The 19564-nt window shown below is 32.0% G+C and overlaps 2 protein-coding genes across 2 annotated transcripts in view; both read left to right on the top strand.

The window, feature by feature from the left end:
- PAPLA1 (Phosphatidic Acid Phospholipase A1) overlaps positions 1 to 19564 on the top strand; it is a 256678-nt gene that overhangs the window by 151034 nt on the left and 86080 nt on the right. The window contains exons 7-8 of the mRNA XM_080178180.1: positions 2439 to 2503; positions 18181 to 18272. Of these exons, the coding sequence (XP_080034306.1) occupies positions 2439 to 2503; positions 18181 to 18272 (157 nt within the window). The remainder of the gene's footprint in view (positions 1 to 2438; positions 2504 to 18180; positions 18273 to 19564) is intronic.
- The window catches only part of Ns4 (Nucleostemin 4), a 160580-nt gene continuing 154234 nt past the window's right edge, over positions 13219 to 19564 (top strand). Inside the window, exon 1 of the mRNA XM_080178181.1 lies at positions 13219 to 13246. The gene's annotated coding sequence lies outside the window, so the exon portion shown is untranslated. The remainder of the gene's footprint in view (positions 13247 to 19564) is intronic.

Here is a 19564-nt window from a genome sequence, read left to right as displayed (position 1 = left end):
AGAACTAGTTGCTTTACCTCTAGCCTCTCAGTAGGAGGACAGAAAAATAGCCTCAAACCATCTTCAGTCACTTATAAAGCTTCCCTTCAAAAGTACAACTCTCGAGAATTTTTAGCGGCAGACAAAAATCTTGCTTCTTAATACTATACTAGCAGCTACACTTCTAGCCTCTACGGGCTTTTTATTCTAAGACGGAGAGAGGGACTACAAAAATATCTTTAAACGATCCGGATGGGCTCAAGACTTATAAAAATGGAATGGCCTTTAACAATCCTGGCAGCTCTGGGAAGCTTGACTAAAAAAGAGAACACAAGAGGGGGGGGGGGTAATGCAACCATCTCGTAATCAGTGAGCAAATGGCACATAGAATTCGAATTTTGATCTGAAATTTTGCATGAGTAATCCTTGGTAGGTCTATTTTCCCTAAATGGAACAAAAAGTTGGAAAAGTAACGGCTGGCGGATCAGCCGTTTAGCCATTTTTATAACTATTTTCAAGGCAAATCATCACGAAACCTATCTCCACATAATACTCTTTGATGCTCCAAAACGTTTTCACACGGTTCTAGCCGCTAGTTGCTAGTACTAGAAATCTAAAAATGTTTTTGTATCATTTCACATGATTTAAAGCAAAAATATGTTTCAAAAAGTTGATCCCTACCTAATTTATGGCAGATTTGCCCTAAAATAGCCAAAAAACGGCTAAACGGCTGAGCCGTTAGCAGTTACTTTTCTAACTTTTTGTTCGATTTAGGGAAAATAGACCTACCAAGGATTACTCATGCAAAATTTCAGATCAAAATTCGAATTCTAAGTACCATTTCCTCACTGATTATGAGATGGTTGCATTAACCCCCCCCCCCCCCTTAGTCTGTGGTTATCGAAATTGTATGCCTAAAACAATCATATGAGCTTTGGGAAGCTTACATAAAAAAAACTCAATTGGTTCTGTACTTATTTAAATCTTATGCCTAAAACCAGCGTTGCGGAGCCGTTTGATTTTGGTGCGGCTCTGGCTCCAGCTCCGGCTCCGACCTAAAATCAAGAAAAACTCGACATATTTTTTCACCCACGTCTATTTTTGACTTTTGAAGGTTTTAAAAGTTCAATTTTAAAAAAAAAAATTAAAAAGGGCATTTGCACATGACAAAACAGAGTTACCAAATTATAATTTATATTAAATCTCTTTATTTATCTAGACCGGAGCCGGAGCCGTTTTTTAACGAAAATTATGGCTCCGGCTCCAGCAAAATATGGTGGCTCCACAGCTCCCGGCTCCGGCTCCGCAACACTGCCTAAAACAATCATATGAGCTTTGGGAAGCTTACATATAAAAAACTCAATTGGTTCTGTACTTATTTAAATCTTAAGCTTCAGACAAAGAAACTTACTATTTCATATTTCATTATAGTATGTATAAAAAATTTTAAAACTATGATCTATAAGAGTTGAAAACATAGTTTTAGCTGCTTAAGAATAATAATCCCATTCTAAATCCCAACTAGAAATATACTACTATACTACTAGGATTTACACAATATTGTTCATTTACCTTTATTGTAGCAAAATACGTTAGTTTTATGTTTCACAATAAAAAAAAATATGTTAAACAAAAAGAAATTCGTGTTAAATTCGTTTTCCCCAAATAAAAAGTTTAATGATTTTTTTTTATTTCTAACTATAACAGCAGTATTTGACATTTTCTACTAAATTACATTACATTTAATATTTTTTTATTTCAGTATTGCTTTATACAATTAAGTTCCGCTGGATTAAACTGTTTCTGAAACAATTTGATTTCCTGATTTTGGGTCAGTCCCTAAGAGCTAACAAAACGGAAATTAATTTTTTTAAAATTTTCTTCGTGAAGACATTATCTAAAAAAATCAAATCAAATGCTTTAGTGAAGTCAAAGTAACACAAATTAGCAGAAATAACTATACTGAACATAGTAATAGTGTCTGACTGATTATGACGTAACAAAAAAAATTAGCCAATGAGAGGCCACTATAAATTTTACCATTGGTCAATAACGGCCTCTCATTGGCTATTTTTTTTTGTTACGTCATAATCAGTCAGACACTATTACTGTGTTCACTATACTAATACTTTCTACAACTGATCCATCAGTCAAAGCAAACTCAAAAAAATCAAGATTTCAATTTTTTTTTATCTTTTTTGAGAACAGAGGTTAACCATTCAATTACAATATGCAATGATTACATCTTTAAAAATATAAACGTCCAAAGGGTGGTGGGTGAAGTGGTGTTTGGAGTTTACCAAAGCATTAAAACCCCTTAATTTTACCCCCCGCATTTTTTTTCTTCTGAATTTCATCCTTTAATCCTTTGAAACACCTCAGTTTACCCCCTATCAAAAAGGTAAATAAACATTATCTTCCTCCATGAAAAGTGATTATTTATTTATTGTATTTTTCAGGTCAGCATCCTGGTATCCCCGGATTAAATCCACAAGCCATGCCAAAAGTCAGATCACATGAGGAGGTTAGTCATAAATATTTGTGTTGACTGCGGGACTATTCCAATCCTTATCTAACCTAGCCTAGCCTACAGACTTATTTCAAGAAATGCTTGAAATAAAAGCTTTGGAGCTTTTAGTTACTAACACCCCCCCCCCCCTCCTCTTTAAAAAAAAAGTTGAAAACAAGGGGAAGTTTTGCGGTGTTCTTAACATCGCGGGGTATACCTGCAATTTCCAAAGACAGCAGGACTACCAAGTACACAATAAAACCTACCGTAATGTAAAAAATCAACTCGAGGAAAACCGCTTCATATCCTTATACTTAACCTAAAAGACCAATTGCTATGCCGTTTTATAAAATAAAACCTATTTCTCTATAAAAAAATTTATTCTGTAAGTTTCAAATTCAAAGGGTAAATGTGTTCGAAACAAGAATGACAACATCCATAAAAGCGAAGCACCGAAACGGTAGGACAAACGGACATTAACACTTGTATAGTATTAGAACTTAATTATCATAATATAAATTTTATAAGAGTCAAAGCAAAATTGCAAGTAAATTTGTTGAAAAACTGCTTGATACAGGATAATTTTTATGCACATACTTACATTTTTAGGACTTGATTATAGAGTTGCTTCGCTTATTACATTATACTTTGTTGTCCCAGGAATCAATATACCAAAAATCAGATCAATCCGATGATTAGATCATATAAAAATTTGTTGTTAAAAAAGTAAAAAAATCAACATGTTTAAAATGTGCGTACGGACATTCTTGTAATGATTATAGAGTTGTTACGCTTTCTAAATCGTACCTAACTACTAAAGGAATCAACATGCAAAATTTGAAATCGATAGGACAATTCTAACATGCCTAAATTAACGGGAAAAGCTATCCGTTACGGACGGACGTACGGACGGACCGACCCTAATTATAGAAAAGCTTCGCTTTTAAAAAAGGGAAAAGTTTTTGTGTTTAGTTGCATAGCTGTTTTATACCTATTTTGGACACGTTCTTACGGCCCTTCACCACAAAATCTATTCGTATAATTTTAGGTTAGGTAAAAAAACTGCATTTTTATTGTCTATTAACGGATTTAAAAAAATTGTAATAGTAAATATTAGATTAATTTCTAAAGAATAAGTGATATTTAGTAATTTATTGATAGTATTTACTGTAAAAATCTACAGCTTATACCTGCTACGCAAAGTTTGGACATAATTGTTATTGTTAAAAATCCATCTACCTATTACTTTATCCCATAACTAATTCCAATTTGCACCTAAATGCACAAAAAGTATCAATTTCAAACTTTTTTTATCCCCACTTTTTTAATGGAATGCCCTTCCTACTTAACTAAAACCAATTAATTATCATTTCAACATTAGGCATTCCTTATAAGAAAATTATATGTAAAATCCTTTTATTTTTAGTGGACCTTATTTAACCCCTCTATCCCACATACATTCTAGTTTTTATCTTTAAGTTTTACTCCAGTATACCTCCAAATCACTAAGGGCCTCAAAAACTGTCTATAATAAATGTATATTCTAGTCCATTTTTGGCTCGTTCTTTTCACTTAGGGGTCTTTTGACCTCGCTTAACCTAACATAAAAAAATAAGAATTTTTTCAAAATAAGGAATACATTGTGCTACATTAACAAATTAAAAGAATATTGCCAAATATATCAATTTACTAAGAATGTTTATATAAATTTGCATTATATAGCTACTCTATAAAATATTTTTTGTGTCTTTTGAAATAAATTATAACCTTTTTATGTAGAAGGTTATTTGATCTTTATTTTCACTAACAAATGCGTTCTTGTTTTTTAGTGTATATTGGTCAATCCAAAATGTGAAGTTATACCACAAAATAACCAATGGTCTTACTTTTCAGTATAGCGACCACTCTATATAAAAGTTTTTTGTCTGTTTGTCATAACGTCCCTGTTCCTTTTATGCAAAATAGATTTTGTAAATTAACTGTATCTTTCTTGTTTATAATTGTATTTTAAGAACTTATAAACGATATCATATTTAATGGTTTATTTACAATTCCTTCCAAAGTTAACCGAAGGATCTCGCTAACCGCTGAACCGATATTGATCTCCTTTGCAGTGAAGCTTCTTATAGGTCACGAGAAGGTTTTAAACTATTTTTGAGGAGGGTGTCTTGACCTTTTCCCCCCAAAAAAATATTTTTTTTACTCTTTTGAAACTCAAATTTAAAATGGGATGAGGTTCATTTTTCCCCCTTCTACCTTAAGTGCCCCTAGAGCTCTAGGGGCGTAGCCGCTAGTATTATATAAAGTAGTAAGCTTTTTAAAAACTAAAATTAATACTCTTACTACACAATAAACAAATTGCTTCTTCTTTATTTTAAAATTATTTGTGGAAAAGTTTGCACGCTGATATTTTTTAACGAATGAAAAAACGTTCGTACATATTTTAAAGTCAAAACTACTGCCTTCTAATAAGTTCTAGCTTCCTTATTTAAAATGTTTCAATTCTTTTAAAATTAAAGTATAAACACTATTAAAAATCCACAGGTCTAAGTTGTAAATCTAGTTTAAGCCTGGAATAGGAAATTTACACCAACCAGTATGTTCATATTTGAAGTCACTAGTCGCTGAGTAGCTTTAGGGTGAAATTTTAAAATTTCACAATTTGCAGACTATTACTGGGCTGTTCTAGATATTTTACAGCGACCAGTGTGTTCCAACTCGAAGTCACTAGTCGCTCAGTAGCTCGAAGGTTATATTTACAAATTTCACAATTTGCAGACTATCAGTGGGTTCTTTTAGATATTTTACACCAACCAATTTGTTCATAATTGAATTCACTAGTCGCTGCGTGCTGTACTGTTACATTGAAGTGTACTCAAAGTTTTAAAACCTTATTATCTTATTTATTGGCCTAAAAACTTTGGGTACTTTTATTGAATTGTAATTGGTTTGTTTCAAACTTGTTTTGTAAATGCTTCAGCCTATAAGTTTATTCTATAAGAAAGGTTATTGTGTGTATCATAATTGAGGATGTACATAAATCTATCGTCTATTGTCTTATCCCTAAAGATCCCTGAGTACCACTCTAATTTTTTACTATTTGCACAGTAAATATATTCAAGCCGTTAGTAGCTCAGCGACTTGTGCCATTTTATGTAGAAAATTACTTTTTCAGTCAGTTATTACACAACATACCCGTAAAAATAGAGATTTCTAGAGGGCTGGAAACCCACTTAAAAGTATTAGGGGTAAATTAATAACCTTTTGATTGCACTGCGTTTATAATAAGGTCATGTGACTGAAACCTGACACCTGGAGTTTTAAAAGACAGTTCTTTTATCTGTAGAAAATATTGTTTCTTTATACCAAAAATTGCCATTAAATTGCTGTTTTACCTACAAATAAGATTTATTTTATTAAGACTTATGAATAAATCCTGGGTTATAAGACTCCATAGAACAGAGAACTATCATTTTAGTGGTTATTGAGATCTTAACAGAGAGACCAAAATATAACTTCTGATCAAATAGAAAATATAAAAGTACATTGACTACATTGACATGTTAAACCTTTAGCCATGTTTTCAACTTTCTAATATAATTTTGTAATAATAGTTTTCTCGCCACAAACAGCCTATATTGACTATAAATCTGACATTTATACAAATCTGGACAATTGAAATATAGACAGAGAGAGAAAAGGGACAATTTGTTGTTTGTTGCACTTGTACTATTGGCTAACAACTTTGGGGACTTTTTTAATTTTAATTTGAGTGTCCAAACGTTTCAACCACTAATTTAATCTGCATCAGTATTACCATAAGGGATGTACATCAATTTATCCGCCATTTTCTTATCCCTTTAGATCCCTGATACTAGAATACTAGCGGCTACGCCCCTAAAGTCTTTAAGAGGCTTTAGAGGGAACATGGGGTGGAGTAATTTTGGAGAAGTGCATTTTATTCTAAGCTGCGATTTTTCATATGGGTGTGGAGGTACATTCCAATCTCAAAATAGTTTTAAAACCAGTTGCAGATAAAACAAGGATGACAACATCCATAAAAGCGAAGCACTGAAACGGTAGGACAAACGGCCATTAACACTTATAAAGTGTCAGAACTGAATAATTAAAATATAAATGTATTAGAGTCAAAGCAAAATTGTAAGTAAATTTGTTTTAAAAAAACTGTTTGATACCGGATAATGTTTATGGACATACTTTCATTTTTAGGACTTGATTATAGAATTGCTTGGCTTACAACATTATACTTTGTTGTCCCAGAAATCAACATATCAAAAATTAGATCAATCGGATGATTATATCACATAGAAATTTGGTGTTAAAAAGTAAAAAAATCAACATGTTTAAAATGGACGTACGAACATTCTTGTAATGATTCTAGAGTTGCTACGCTTTCTAAATCGTACCCAACTACCGAAGAAATCACCTAACAAAGTTTGAAATCGATAGGACAATTCTAACATGCCTAAATTAACAAAAAAGCTATCCCTCTGTGACGGACGGACGTACGGACCGACCCTAATTATAGAAAAGCTTCGCTTTTAAAAAGTTATAAAAACGGCTGTAATTGAACTTAGTGTGCTGAAAGGAATTCAAGGAAACCTGATCCTCTAACTTTTTAGTAGCTCAGCTATTCTACATTTGGGTAAGTCCGTCCGTCCGTATGAAATAGCTTTTGTTTTGATTGTACTATCGATTTCAAACATAGCAAGACGATTCCTGTCGTTCGTCTACCCTTTTTACAAAAATATTGGGTATAGTCCCTTTCGTGTCAACGCCTCTTAATATTTATGTGATTTTTATTTAGTTTATAATCACGTTAATCATTATATATTTTTTGAAGATACCTGCCAACAATTTATTATTTTTAAAAGCGAAGCTTTTCTATAATCCGTAACGGATAGCTTTTTTCGTTAATTTAGGCATGTTAGAATTGTCCTATCGATACCAAAATGTCCGTACGTCCATTTTAAATATGATGATTTTTTAACTTTTATAACAACAATTTTTTTATGGGATATAATCATCCGATTTATCTGATTTTTGGAGTACTGATGCCTATTACAATAAGGTACAATATTATAAGCGATGCATCTCTATAATTAAATCCTAAAAAAGTCAGTATGTTGTCATGCTTGTTTTAGTAAAATTGGCTATAAATGCCTTATCCACCTACTGTTCCTTTTTAATGGGAGGGAGGATTTTTTTGTTTTTTGGGGGGGTTAGGGGTGTCCCACCCCCCAAGAAAATAGCTTAAAACCAACACAGGACCAATATGTATATACCCTGAAGAGTATAATCCGATCGGTTCCGTTGTTACCAAGATCGTAAGCTTCAGACGGACGGACGGACGGACGGACAGACATCAAGCTACTTTGTATCATAGATATTTTAACTTGTTACTGCTGCGCTACCCATGGATATTCAAATGGGTGTCTAATTCTTTTTCTCTCGTATTCCGTGTAACTTTGTCTTACATCAGATTTACATTAAACTAATCCCTTATTCTGGGGTAAGGAGATAAGTAAATTATATGTAACCAATGGTATTATGATAAAGAAAAGAAAATCATTAGAAATTTTGAAAGATTTTAGTAGGTATTGTAGATATTTCATTTAATGTGGTCTTTCCTTCGATCCTTCCTTATTTTTTTCTTTTTTTACATTTTCCTGAGAGGGAGGGGACATTAGACTGTAAATTACACTAGTTACTAAAGTTTACTAACTACGTTTTGTTATTCGTTGGCTAAAAAAAACTTGGTTGGTACTTTTAATGAATTATGATTGATTTGGTTCTAAACTTGGAGGATCCAAAAGTTTAAATAATAGTTTTAATCTACAGAATGGGTAATTATCATCATTTGAGATGTATATTATTTTATTAATATTTGATTTAAGTTTGGTGCCTTTTTTTATTTAGCTAAACAAATATTATTCTTTTTCAGTAAATTCAATACTCCTTTATCTTAGTATAGATTATTCCTGTTCTAATCTTACTCCTTCTTTTTCTTCTAAAAAGATATCTACTTTTATATACTTTTGTATAATGTCAATTTAGCGTTACAGAATCGTTCTATACGATTTTTACACTTATTAAATCTAAGTTAATCATTCATTCTCAAGATTTTATTTCTATTGCTACCTTTTCTGTCAGCCAAAATATATATGATTCTAAAATTTATTTGTAAAAAACTATAGGGGGAAGGGGTTAAATGACGATATGTCCCCACCCCGTGTACCCTGTGGCGACTTTCAATTGTGGTTTTAATATCAGCCAATTGCGTCGAAAATATTAATACAACCAAGGTTATAAAAGAGCAGAAAGCAATTTACGAGCAGACAGAAAAGGTCCCCCACACTGGATCAAGGTAGGTATCTGGGTTATACATTTATACATTTATACTTGGTGCATTATTTGCCAAATGTACCACTTTTCTGCACTACCTCTCCGATTTTGTTAATACTCTATATTTTGGTCCGTTGGGTCATTCAAGGATGCTGGATGGCCAAAAAAAAGTTTCAGAGTCCCTGGATGTCTAGATATCTAGCTATCTATGAAGGTAGGTAACAAAAATGTAAAAAACACCCATTTTTTCACAATTTTAAAAATTAATTTTTTCATCAATCTTACATCCAATCTATACATTTTATACACCAAAATGATCATTTATTCATGTAAAAAGCGCACATAATGCTATTTTGGCCAAAACTCTAATTTTACAGGGTGTCCAACAAAAAGTGTATTTTGGATATCTAGCGTAATACCCAAAATACCTGTCCGAAAAAAATCATTTTTTTTGGCTTAAATCCTGTGTTTTATCTGTGTGCATATGTGGTATATAACGGTTCGGACCACCCGGGACTATAAGGTTGTCAAATTTCACTTTGGGACACCCTGTAAATGTGATTTTTGCGTCTGTAGAGCTAAAACTTGGTCCAAATTGGCTATTTTTTTCAAATTACTCTAATATGTGTCTTAGTATGTTTGGCCATAGTGTTTTCTGACCAGATCAATATTTTCATATTTTTTGGACACCCTGTATTTTCAAAAAAAGAGAAAAAAAATTTTTGTTTTTTTTTAAATTTTTTTTCTATTTTTAAGTTACTTAAAACTGTCCTATAGATACAGATTTTGACTAATAACAATAATATTTGCCTATTTTACAATTTTTTACACTTTTAGGACACCCTGTGCATGTTTTTGAAAAATGATGGTTTTTGCCCATTTTTTGGGGGAAGGAGTCGTTTTAGGGCCATAGACTATTTCTTCATTTTTGTAGAACTTTTCAAGACACATCATTTATTATTTATGCAAAAACCGCAAAAACCGAACCGTTTTGCCGTTATTCACCGCCAAAGGCAGAAATTTTACGTTTTTTGCCGTTCCCGAGGTTCTAATGGGCATTTGTGGTAAGAAGACGTTGATTTATCAAGATAACTGTGAAATACTTTTATTTAGGCATTTTAATTTACTAAATTTCATGTGAAGTAAATTTTTTTGTATATCCAACCGATTTTTGTCAAAAGGAATTTCAAATGCACATGATTTATGTTTCTTTTATCACTTATGTTATAGCAATTATTTATGTTATATTCACTTAATTTTCTTGTTTTAACAATTGAAATCCATCTCGACGAAAAACGGTTAGCTGCACAAAAAATTTTACTTAATATGAAATTTAGTAAATTAAATTACCTAAATAAAAGTATTTAAGAGGAATCTTGATAAATCAACGTTTTCTTACCACAAATGCCCATTACAACCTCCGGAACGGCAAAAACGTAAAAAAATTCCGCCTTTGGCGGTGAATAACGGCAAAACGGTTCGGTTTTTGCGGTTTTGGCATAAATAACAAATGATGTGTCTTGAAAAGTTCTACAAAAATGAAGAAATAGTCTATGGCCCTAAAACGACTCCTTCCCCCAAAAAATGGGCAAAAACCATCATTTTTCAAAAACATGCACAGGGTGTCCCAAAAGTGTAAAAAATTGTAAAATAGGCAAATATTATTGTTATTAGTCAAAATCTGTATCTATACGACAGTTTTAAGTAACTTAAAAATAGAAAAAAAATTTTAAAAAAATTAAAAAATTTTTTCTCTTTTTTTGAAAATACAGGGTGTCCAAAAAATATGAAAATATTGATCTGGTCAGAAAACACTATGGCCAAACATACTAAGACACATATTAGAGTAATTTGAAAAAAATAGCCAATTTTGACCAAGTTTTAGATCTACAGACGCAAAAATCACATTTACAGGGTGTCCCAAAGTGAAATTTGACAACCTCATAGTCCCGGGTGGTCCGAACCGTTATATACCACATATGCACACAGATAAAACACGGGATTTAAGCAAAAAAAAATGATTTTTTTCGGACAGGTATTTTGGGTATTACGCTAGATATCCAAAATACACTTTTTGTTGGACACCCTGTAAAATTAGAGTTTTGGCCAAAATAGCATTATGTGCGCTTTTTACATGAATAAACGATCATTTTGGTGTATAAAATGTATAGATTGGATGTAAGATTGATGAAAAAATTAATTTTTAAAATTGTGAAAAAATGGGTGTTTTTTACATTTTTGTTACCTACCTTCATAGATAGCTAGATATCTAGACATCCAGGGACTCTGAAACTTTTTTTGGCCATCCAGCATCCTTGAATGACCCAACGGACCAAAATATAGAGTATTAACAAAATCGGAGAGGTAGTGCAGAAAAGTGGTACATTTGGCAAATAATGCACCACTTAATACATTTATTATTTGATTAATGAAGGTAACACAATACTAAACTAAAATTGTTTTTGTTACCCTCAGAAAAGATGGAAAAATAATAAATTTTTTTGAGATAATATATCCTTTCTGACCTTACATTGGCTGTAGCAAGTAAATGTTTTCATAGTGAAGATATCTAGATGCATAAATGGTTTGTTGTGTATTGGAATAGCTAATAAACACTAGTTAGTTAGTTTTTATTAATGTTGATGTCATTTTAGAGGGTAAGGTTTCTGCAAATTAAGGAGTTGTTTAAATGTTTAAAGTTTGTATGTTTTAACAGTAGTCTTTTTTCATTGAAGAAAGGCATTACTTTTTTAAAAACTAGAAAAAATTAGCTTGAAAACTATTTGCGCTATAAAATGAAATCTTTGATGGAAAATGCTCCTCCTTTTTTGAAACCTTTTATTCCCTAACAATTGTTTCTAATTATTTTTTGGAACAGACCTCTCATTTTTCCTTTTTTATCAAAGCAACTTACTTTTCATTTCAACTCTAGAGCAGTCTCGCTAAAAGTCCATATTCGATTTTGTACAAAAAACCAAATTATTATTCAAGAAAATATTCGCATATTACCTATCCTAAAACACTGTGTTTTGATTGTGTATCTAACTGTAAGAGTAAGACACTAATTATATTATTCACTTTCTTTCCAAACAAAACAAACAAATACTTCAAGAACAGGGGCGTGCGTGAGGGGGTGTTAGCAAACCCCCGACCCAAATAAAAAGTAATATTTGTGCTAAGTCTGCCTTTCCTTTTTTGCAAACTCACGGCTAACACTTTCATTAAAAACTATTGTATATGTTTCTTAATAAGAGAAAAAATGTTGAAATGTTATCAAACAAAACTATTACCTTATTGCTGTATTGTAACTTGTGTGCATATTTGCCTTTGTTTTTCATTCTTTGAAAATGTGTGGTGTCGCCTCCCCCCCCCCCCATCCAACCTTTTTAAAGTGAATCTCTTTGGAGATGTTAGGGCTTCTCCCGCTCCTTCCCAAAGAAGCCTAAAACCTCCCATGACCAATATGCAGCTTTTTATACTTGTAAATGGGTTTTTTCTGACATTAATATATACATACATATAGACAGTGCAGTAATCATGATTTTTTACTGGTTTCCATTTTTTTAAAGAAAAAAAAATAATCAATGTAAGTTAGACTAAAGCGAAGTGTTTAACATAATAATGATTCTTTCAATGGTTCGAAAATAATAAAATTGATTTCAATGAATTAACAATTTTTCAATCTCAAACTATTGCTTTCTATGGGTCTTGGGCAGGTTTAAAGCTATTTTTATGGAAATAGAAAACAAATATTCAGCCATCCCTCTCCCCATCCATCCAAATTTTGTGGCAATATGTCGAAAATTCACCAACCGTCGACAATTTTTATCCCATCTTCTTCCAAACTTTGTCTTTCAAAATCATATATAAAGGTTGAAGTATAGAAAGAGGACGTTAGCAGGAAGGAAGGAAACAATGAGTTGTTTGTTACACTGGTCCCCAAAGATTTAAAATAACGCTTTCTTATTCGTTTGCTCAACTACTTTGGAGACTTTTACTAAAGTTTGTCTGGTTGGCGTATTTAATATGGGTGTCCAAAGGTTTCAACCACTAATTGTAATTTACAGAAGGGGTATTTTGTGTATGAACATTGGGGATGTACAGCAATCTATCGGCCATTGTCTTATCCCTTTAGATCCCTGGGCGTTGGGCTGTAAGTAAAATAGCTTTCAAAAAACGTTGGGTACTCATAGGGGAAAACTTATAGTTTTCAAATTTTAACCACTAATCATAAATTACAGAAGGGATAATTTTTTTACTATAATTGGGGGTGAAAAAATGTTATTGTCTATTCCTTTAAGACCCCTAAATTAATTTACTACCTGAATAATTGTATATGTCTTTTTGTACAAAACGACCAAGCTTATATTGCTTGATTCACTTCTACAAGAGACAAAACGAATTAAAAATGATTGATAAAATCAAAATATATATCTTCATATCTTAGAATAGTATATTTTTATTAAAAACAAGGATGACAACATCCATAAAAGCTGTCTTAACCTCTTTTCGAGGAAGCTTTGTGTTTATCAAGTTCGAAATTAATTCCTTATCATTATCCTAGAATTAAGCGCAAATGTCGTCTTTTTTGACTTTCCTTTCATAAAGTGACGCGGTATGGATTGTTTATATATTTGGATGCGCACGTTCGTTACTTTTGAATGAGATATGAGTGTGTGAAGATTTCGGAGAACAAAATTGGGCCTATCATTGGTCTCATAGTGCGTGAACGACCCTAGTATACCAGGGATCTGAAACCATAAGAACTTCAGGTAGAATTTGTTAATTTTATTAAGAAGAATGGTGTATAGGACGATTATATGTAGTTTTAAAAAGGCTTTAGCCAGCTAAACATGAAACTTAATAATGATTAATATATGTTTTAGTATTTTTTTATGTGCCTTTATTTTTGCATTTAACAATGATTTATTAAACCAAATAATTTTCCTTTAAAGCCAAAGTTTCCAAAGATTCTTAACCGTAGAGAAAAATGATTTTTAAAAAGCAATTAAGATTACGTGGTTATAAATAACTGGAATTATGAACTAATTGATTTTGTAATTTCAGGACTTTGAAATAATTTCATCAATAAATCTATAATCAAACCTGCTGTTGAAACTTGATGGTTCCTGGTATTGGGGGTTTGTATGTTCGCCAACAGATCTCGAGAACTTCCCGCTAATTCGGAAGTCATACTCAACCAAAGTGTCATGGTTGAGACAAAAGCGAAGCACTAAAACGGAAGGACAAACGGACACTAACACTTAAATAGTGTCAGAACTGAATAATCAGAATATAAATGTATAAATGTCGAAGCAAAATTGTAAGTAAAATTGTTGAAAAACTGCTTGATACAGAATAATGTTTATGGACATACTTACATTTTTAGGACTTGATTATAGAGTTGCTTCGCTTATAATATTGTACTTTGTTGTCCCAGGAATCAGTATACCAAAAATCAGATAAATCGGATTATTAGATCACATAAAAATTTGTTGTTAAAAAAGTAAAAAAATCAAGATGTTTAAAATGGACGTACGGACATTCTGGTAATGATTATAGAGTTGCTACGCTTTCTAAATCGTACCTAACTACTACAGGAATCACCATGCAAAGTTTGAAATTAATAGGACAATTCTAACATGCCTAAATTAGCGAAAAAAGCTATCCGTTACGGACAGACCGACCCTAATTATAGAAAAGCTTCGCTTTTAATAAGTTAAAAAATATTACAACTTCTAAATATTTCTGTTCAAAGAAAAAGCATATTAGATATCTTAGTTTCTCTTTTCTACTTGTACTTGTAACCTTGATATTTTGGTTGGCCTGTCCGTTAGAATTTCTCTAATCGTCTTTGGATCACACATAACATACCCTTATTTAATTATATCTTTTTACAAACTAACTTAGAGTCCATTTGGGTTAGATCTAACTTAAACCCTAGTTAACTATAAACCTAGACAAAAAAATATAAACTTACGGTTTAATTTCCTTGAAAAACCAGTAAGTTGTAAAAAGTAAAAAAATTAGCGAACGTTGCGCAGAGTCATGACATATGGTAGCTCTTAAACAACATAATTTTACAAAGTGACTTTTGCCGTGAGGGAGGGGACATTGGATCGTTAATTATACTTGTTTCAAAGATTTATAACCAAGTTAACTATTTGTTGGCTTAGAAACTTTGGATAATTTTGATTGGTTGGTTCCAAAGTAGCAGTGTACAAACTTTAAAACTAATAGTTTTACTAATCTACAGAGGATGAAATTTTGTTTTAAATCTTTAGGATTGGGGATGAACATTAATTTATTGTCCATTGTCTTTCCTTGTAGCTGTCTATAGTGCCCTAGCAAAAATGGGATTGATGTCACTGCTTTTGGCCTACCTAGGGGGTTCTTTTTCCCTCCTTTCCCTTCCCCTCTACTTTGACGTAAATAGAACAGGTAGGCCAAAAGTTGTAACATCTATTCCTATTTTCCTATGACACCGAACACAGCTACACGAAAAGACGAACAAATATTATCGAAATTAAGATTGGCTGCTCTACTTATCAGAGGGGTAATTATGGATGGTCCACTGGCAAATAAAAGAATATTACCGGCCTGTCCTTCCCGCGTTCACACTCTGCATATCAAGCAGATCATAATGTCACAAAGAATTCAAAAAACTTCAGGGACAAGGGAGGCGAAACGTGAGAAAATTGATGAAATTTTTTCTTTAACATCCATAGCAAATTGTTTATCTTAGTTAATTTGTTAAGAAAGTAGAAACATGGATTATTTTACAACCCTTTCTTTCCCCCCTAGCAATGATAAACAACAACAATTTTTCAGAAGAAGTTTTTTTATTTCCGATTGTCCTATCCTAAATAAGTATAACCGTTAAAATAATCATTATCTAAATTATTTTTTGTAGATACATTGAATTAAACGAAAAGTGGTCATAGTTGGCTTATGTTAGACATGACGTTCTTTTAATAGGTGAATTTATGACAGGGTCATTATTATCCCTTTCCATTCCCTGATAAACTTTGACTGCCACAGTTTTCACACAAACCTACACCGAAAGGGATATTCTACCTGAAGATGAATTATTATGCATCTTATTTTATCAGATTATATGCAAACTATTAACAAATTAAAACATTTTCTCGTATTTATTCGAATCCGGTGGATAGGAACCGGTTCTCATCCATACGAAAAACTATGTCTAGCGTCGTATTATACCCAGCTTTCTACGAATATAAAAATATACAATCATAAGATTGAAACTAGTTTTTTAGCCGGTGCATTCGGCACCACGGGGCTAAAAAAACTAGTTTTAATCTTATAATTGTACATTCTATATCCGCAGAAAGCCGTTTATAATACGATGCGAGAAATAACTATTATTGTAACTTTATTAATAATCTTGTAATATAAAGTAGTATGTTTTTGTTGTCAGTATCTATAGATCTATGAAAATTCTTTTCAGAGAACCATAATTCATATCTTTGGGTGATTTTATGCTATTTTTGAAACCCCTACCCTACTCTCTCTGAAAGCAAGTGTTGAATCAGTAAAATAAAACACATAGTAACATAAGAAAAACTATAAAAGCCGGGTTTTTTTGTATGGAACAAGGCACATCTCTTACTTTTTCATAATAAATCATGGGGTAGAAAAAAAAAGACAATGCACTCTCAATTGCTGTACATTCCTAATAATGATGAATAAAAATGACCCTTCTTAAGGTTAATTAGCTTGGACACTTCAATTTAAATTAAGTTTTTAAGTCAACGTATGAAAAAATAGGGTTATCAAACTTTAGGTACCAGTGTATTTTACTGGTCCAATGTTCCTTAACCCCCACCCCTTACTCATGTAATTATTTGGCCCAGCATCTAATAAATATCGCCCATGCTATTTGGTGATCAAAAGACTCAAATACAGATTTGAAAAATCATAATATTTAATTTTATGAAAATGTAAAATGCAGATCTGAAAAATCAAAATATTTAATTTTATGAAAATGTAAGTAGACTTTTATTGCATAGAATGTGACCGAACCAGTTGATGTTTAGTCTGCCATTAATCCTGCACAAATTCGTCACAAATCATTAAACTGAAAAGTGGACCAATACCCCACCCCTCCCTTAACTTTTTTCAAGCCTTGGCAATATACCTTCGTAAAGCCTTAGAACTATAACTAAAGTTACTTTTAAACGTATGTTGATGCTTTTTTGTGTTAGATTAGGTTAGATAGGGTTATAAACATAACCACAGGGATAGTGTACAATAGGATTAGGACCCAGTGGGTAAAAGGGTAAGTTACAGTTTTTATTCCGTTGTAAATGAGAATGGTGGGAGGAGTTTATTAGAAAACTTATAAGTATTATTATTATAAGTAAATTAATAAAGTATCATTGTGGTCCATTTTCAGTTTACGGGAAATTACTCCAAATCTTCCAATCCTGTCCAAATCCATGTCAAGAACACTAACAAAATCTACAATATTAAAAAAGAAATTTTTCCTGTATGAATTTTATTAGCATGGTTCCCCTAGGTAAACAAGGAAGACAACATCCATAAAAGTGAAGCTCTGAAAAAAACGGTATAACAAACGAATATAAACATGTTTAGAGTGTCACAACTTAATAAGCATAATATGAATTCAAAAGTAAACTGGTATATAAATTTGTTGCATTTCAAAAATAATGGATTCTGTTTCGGGACATACTTATATTTTTAGAACTTTATTATAGAGATGCCTCGCTTAAAATATCATTCTTTGTTGTCTAAAAATCAGAAGAATAGGATAGTGATATCCTAAAAAAGTTGTTTTTAAAAAGTTAAAAATATTGATGGCAACAATTACTTTTGTACGCGTCTAATTTACAGTCCAATATGGTTTTATCTTATGATTGTACATTTTTATATTCGTAGAAATCTGGATATAATACGATGCTAGACATAGTTTTTTCGTATGGATGAGAACCGGTTCATATCCACCGGATTCGAATGAATACGAGAAATAATATTCTAACATACACTTCATTTTAATAGATATTGCACACTTTGTTTCGTTCAAACTCCCAATAATCTTTCTAATCACTGAAGCGAAATTTCATGCTCTTAATAGAGCCCTGAAATGTTTCAAGCTACTTTATTTAAGTTTTTCTATTCCATTTCACTAAACGTTCTTCCTCAGATGCTAAGGGTGCATTTGCTAAAAATAAAAGATATAAACTGTATTCTGAAACGGCCATGAACTGATTTTTAAACGTACATTAATGCCTAAATTGTATAACTAAAAATCAGCAAATCTAATAATGTATTTAAATTCCTAGGTTGGTGAACTAAGTGCTGAAGAAGTTCGATGGTTCTACAAGAATCCGGCGGAAAAAGTTTGGGTACCCTTTGACGGATATGATTCACTCAGGTTAGTGAAACCCTGAAAAAAAGTTTGAGTACCCTTCGATGGATATGATTCACTCAGGTTAGTGAAACCCTCATAAAAAGTTTGGGTATTATTCGATAGATGTGATTCACTCAGGTTAGTTATCCCCTCGTATCATAGACAACTTTTAATATAAATTTATGCGATTAATTCCAGTTTTTTTGGCCCCGAGGAACATTTGGCGAAAATGATTTTTCTGTATAGCTCAGAACCGGTTCTAATCCATCGGATATCAATCGTAGTTTCGTAGCCATACTGAAAATATTTTTATCAGTATCCATAGTAATTCTGACCGAGTATTATCTTTTTTTTTATATTGATTCATATGTAATTTTGGTAAAATGTTATAAAGGTAAGCATATCTCTAAGTCTTTAAATGGTTCATATCAAACACTGGATTTAGTTAAATATTTTGAGATTTATACGATTTATACAAAAATTTAAACAAATCTTAACTAGATTGTTTTGGATGATTAAGCATTAAATAAAGATCTAAATTCAATTCAACTGTTGAAAGGTAAAGCAATCTAATCCTAAACACCCTAGGGCCATAAAATCAACCCATCCTAATTTTTCCATCCAATAACCTTGGGGGGGATTGTGTGTGCCTTGAAATAAAGTAGTTTCTTAGAATAATAAACCCCTGAAATTAACCCCCCTTTCAATAAGAATTTATCTGGGAGGGAAGGGACATTGGACTTTAAATTTATAGGTACCCAAAGTTTTATGAAAACTTTTTCTGTGTCCAAACTTTTCAACCTGTCATTTTGATCTAAAAAATGATTTTTTTATTACCATTTTGGATTTCCATTAATTTATCGTCCATTGTATTATCCCTAGAATTTATCCAGTCAAAATTACTTGCAGTAAATATATCAACATTAGTATTTTTATCGATGCCATTGTGTCAAAAATATGATAAAGTCAAAACTTCTTCAAGGGGAAAAATTTATGTTTATCAGGACGGAGGGGTTTATTATTTTACAATCCCCCTAGGTGTGGGTGGGGGGTCATTTCATATTTATGGGGTTAACTTCACTCTTTAAATAAGCCTTCAGTTTGACATGTGAGTATAATCTGCCAAGAAAAGCAAAAACTCATTAAAAGTTTTGTGCCGAGGTAAAAAGCAGGGACGGTGTATTTAATGGTTCCCGAATAAAAAAAAGGTCCATCGAACATTTGTAATACCATATAAGATATTATGTCTGAATGTCCTTATGTCTGTTACACTATTCTGTTCTCCTTCTAATTTAAATGGAAGTTGATAGATTTGA

The sequence above is a fragment of the Acartia tonsa genome, chromosome 12, assembly GCF_053477335.1.
Source record: "Acartia tonsa isolate MP-2025a chromosome 12, ASM5347733v1, whole genome shotgun sequence".
NCBI lineage: Eukaryota > Metazoa > Arthropoda > Copepoda > Calanoida > Acartiidae > Acartia > Acartia tonsa.
The sequence above is the reverse complement of the archived record's forward strand: the minus strand, read 5'-3'. Positions and strand labels throughout refer to the sequence as shown.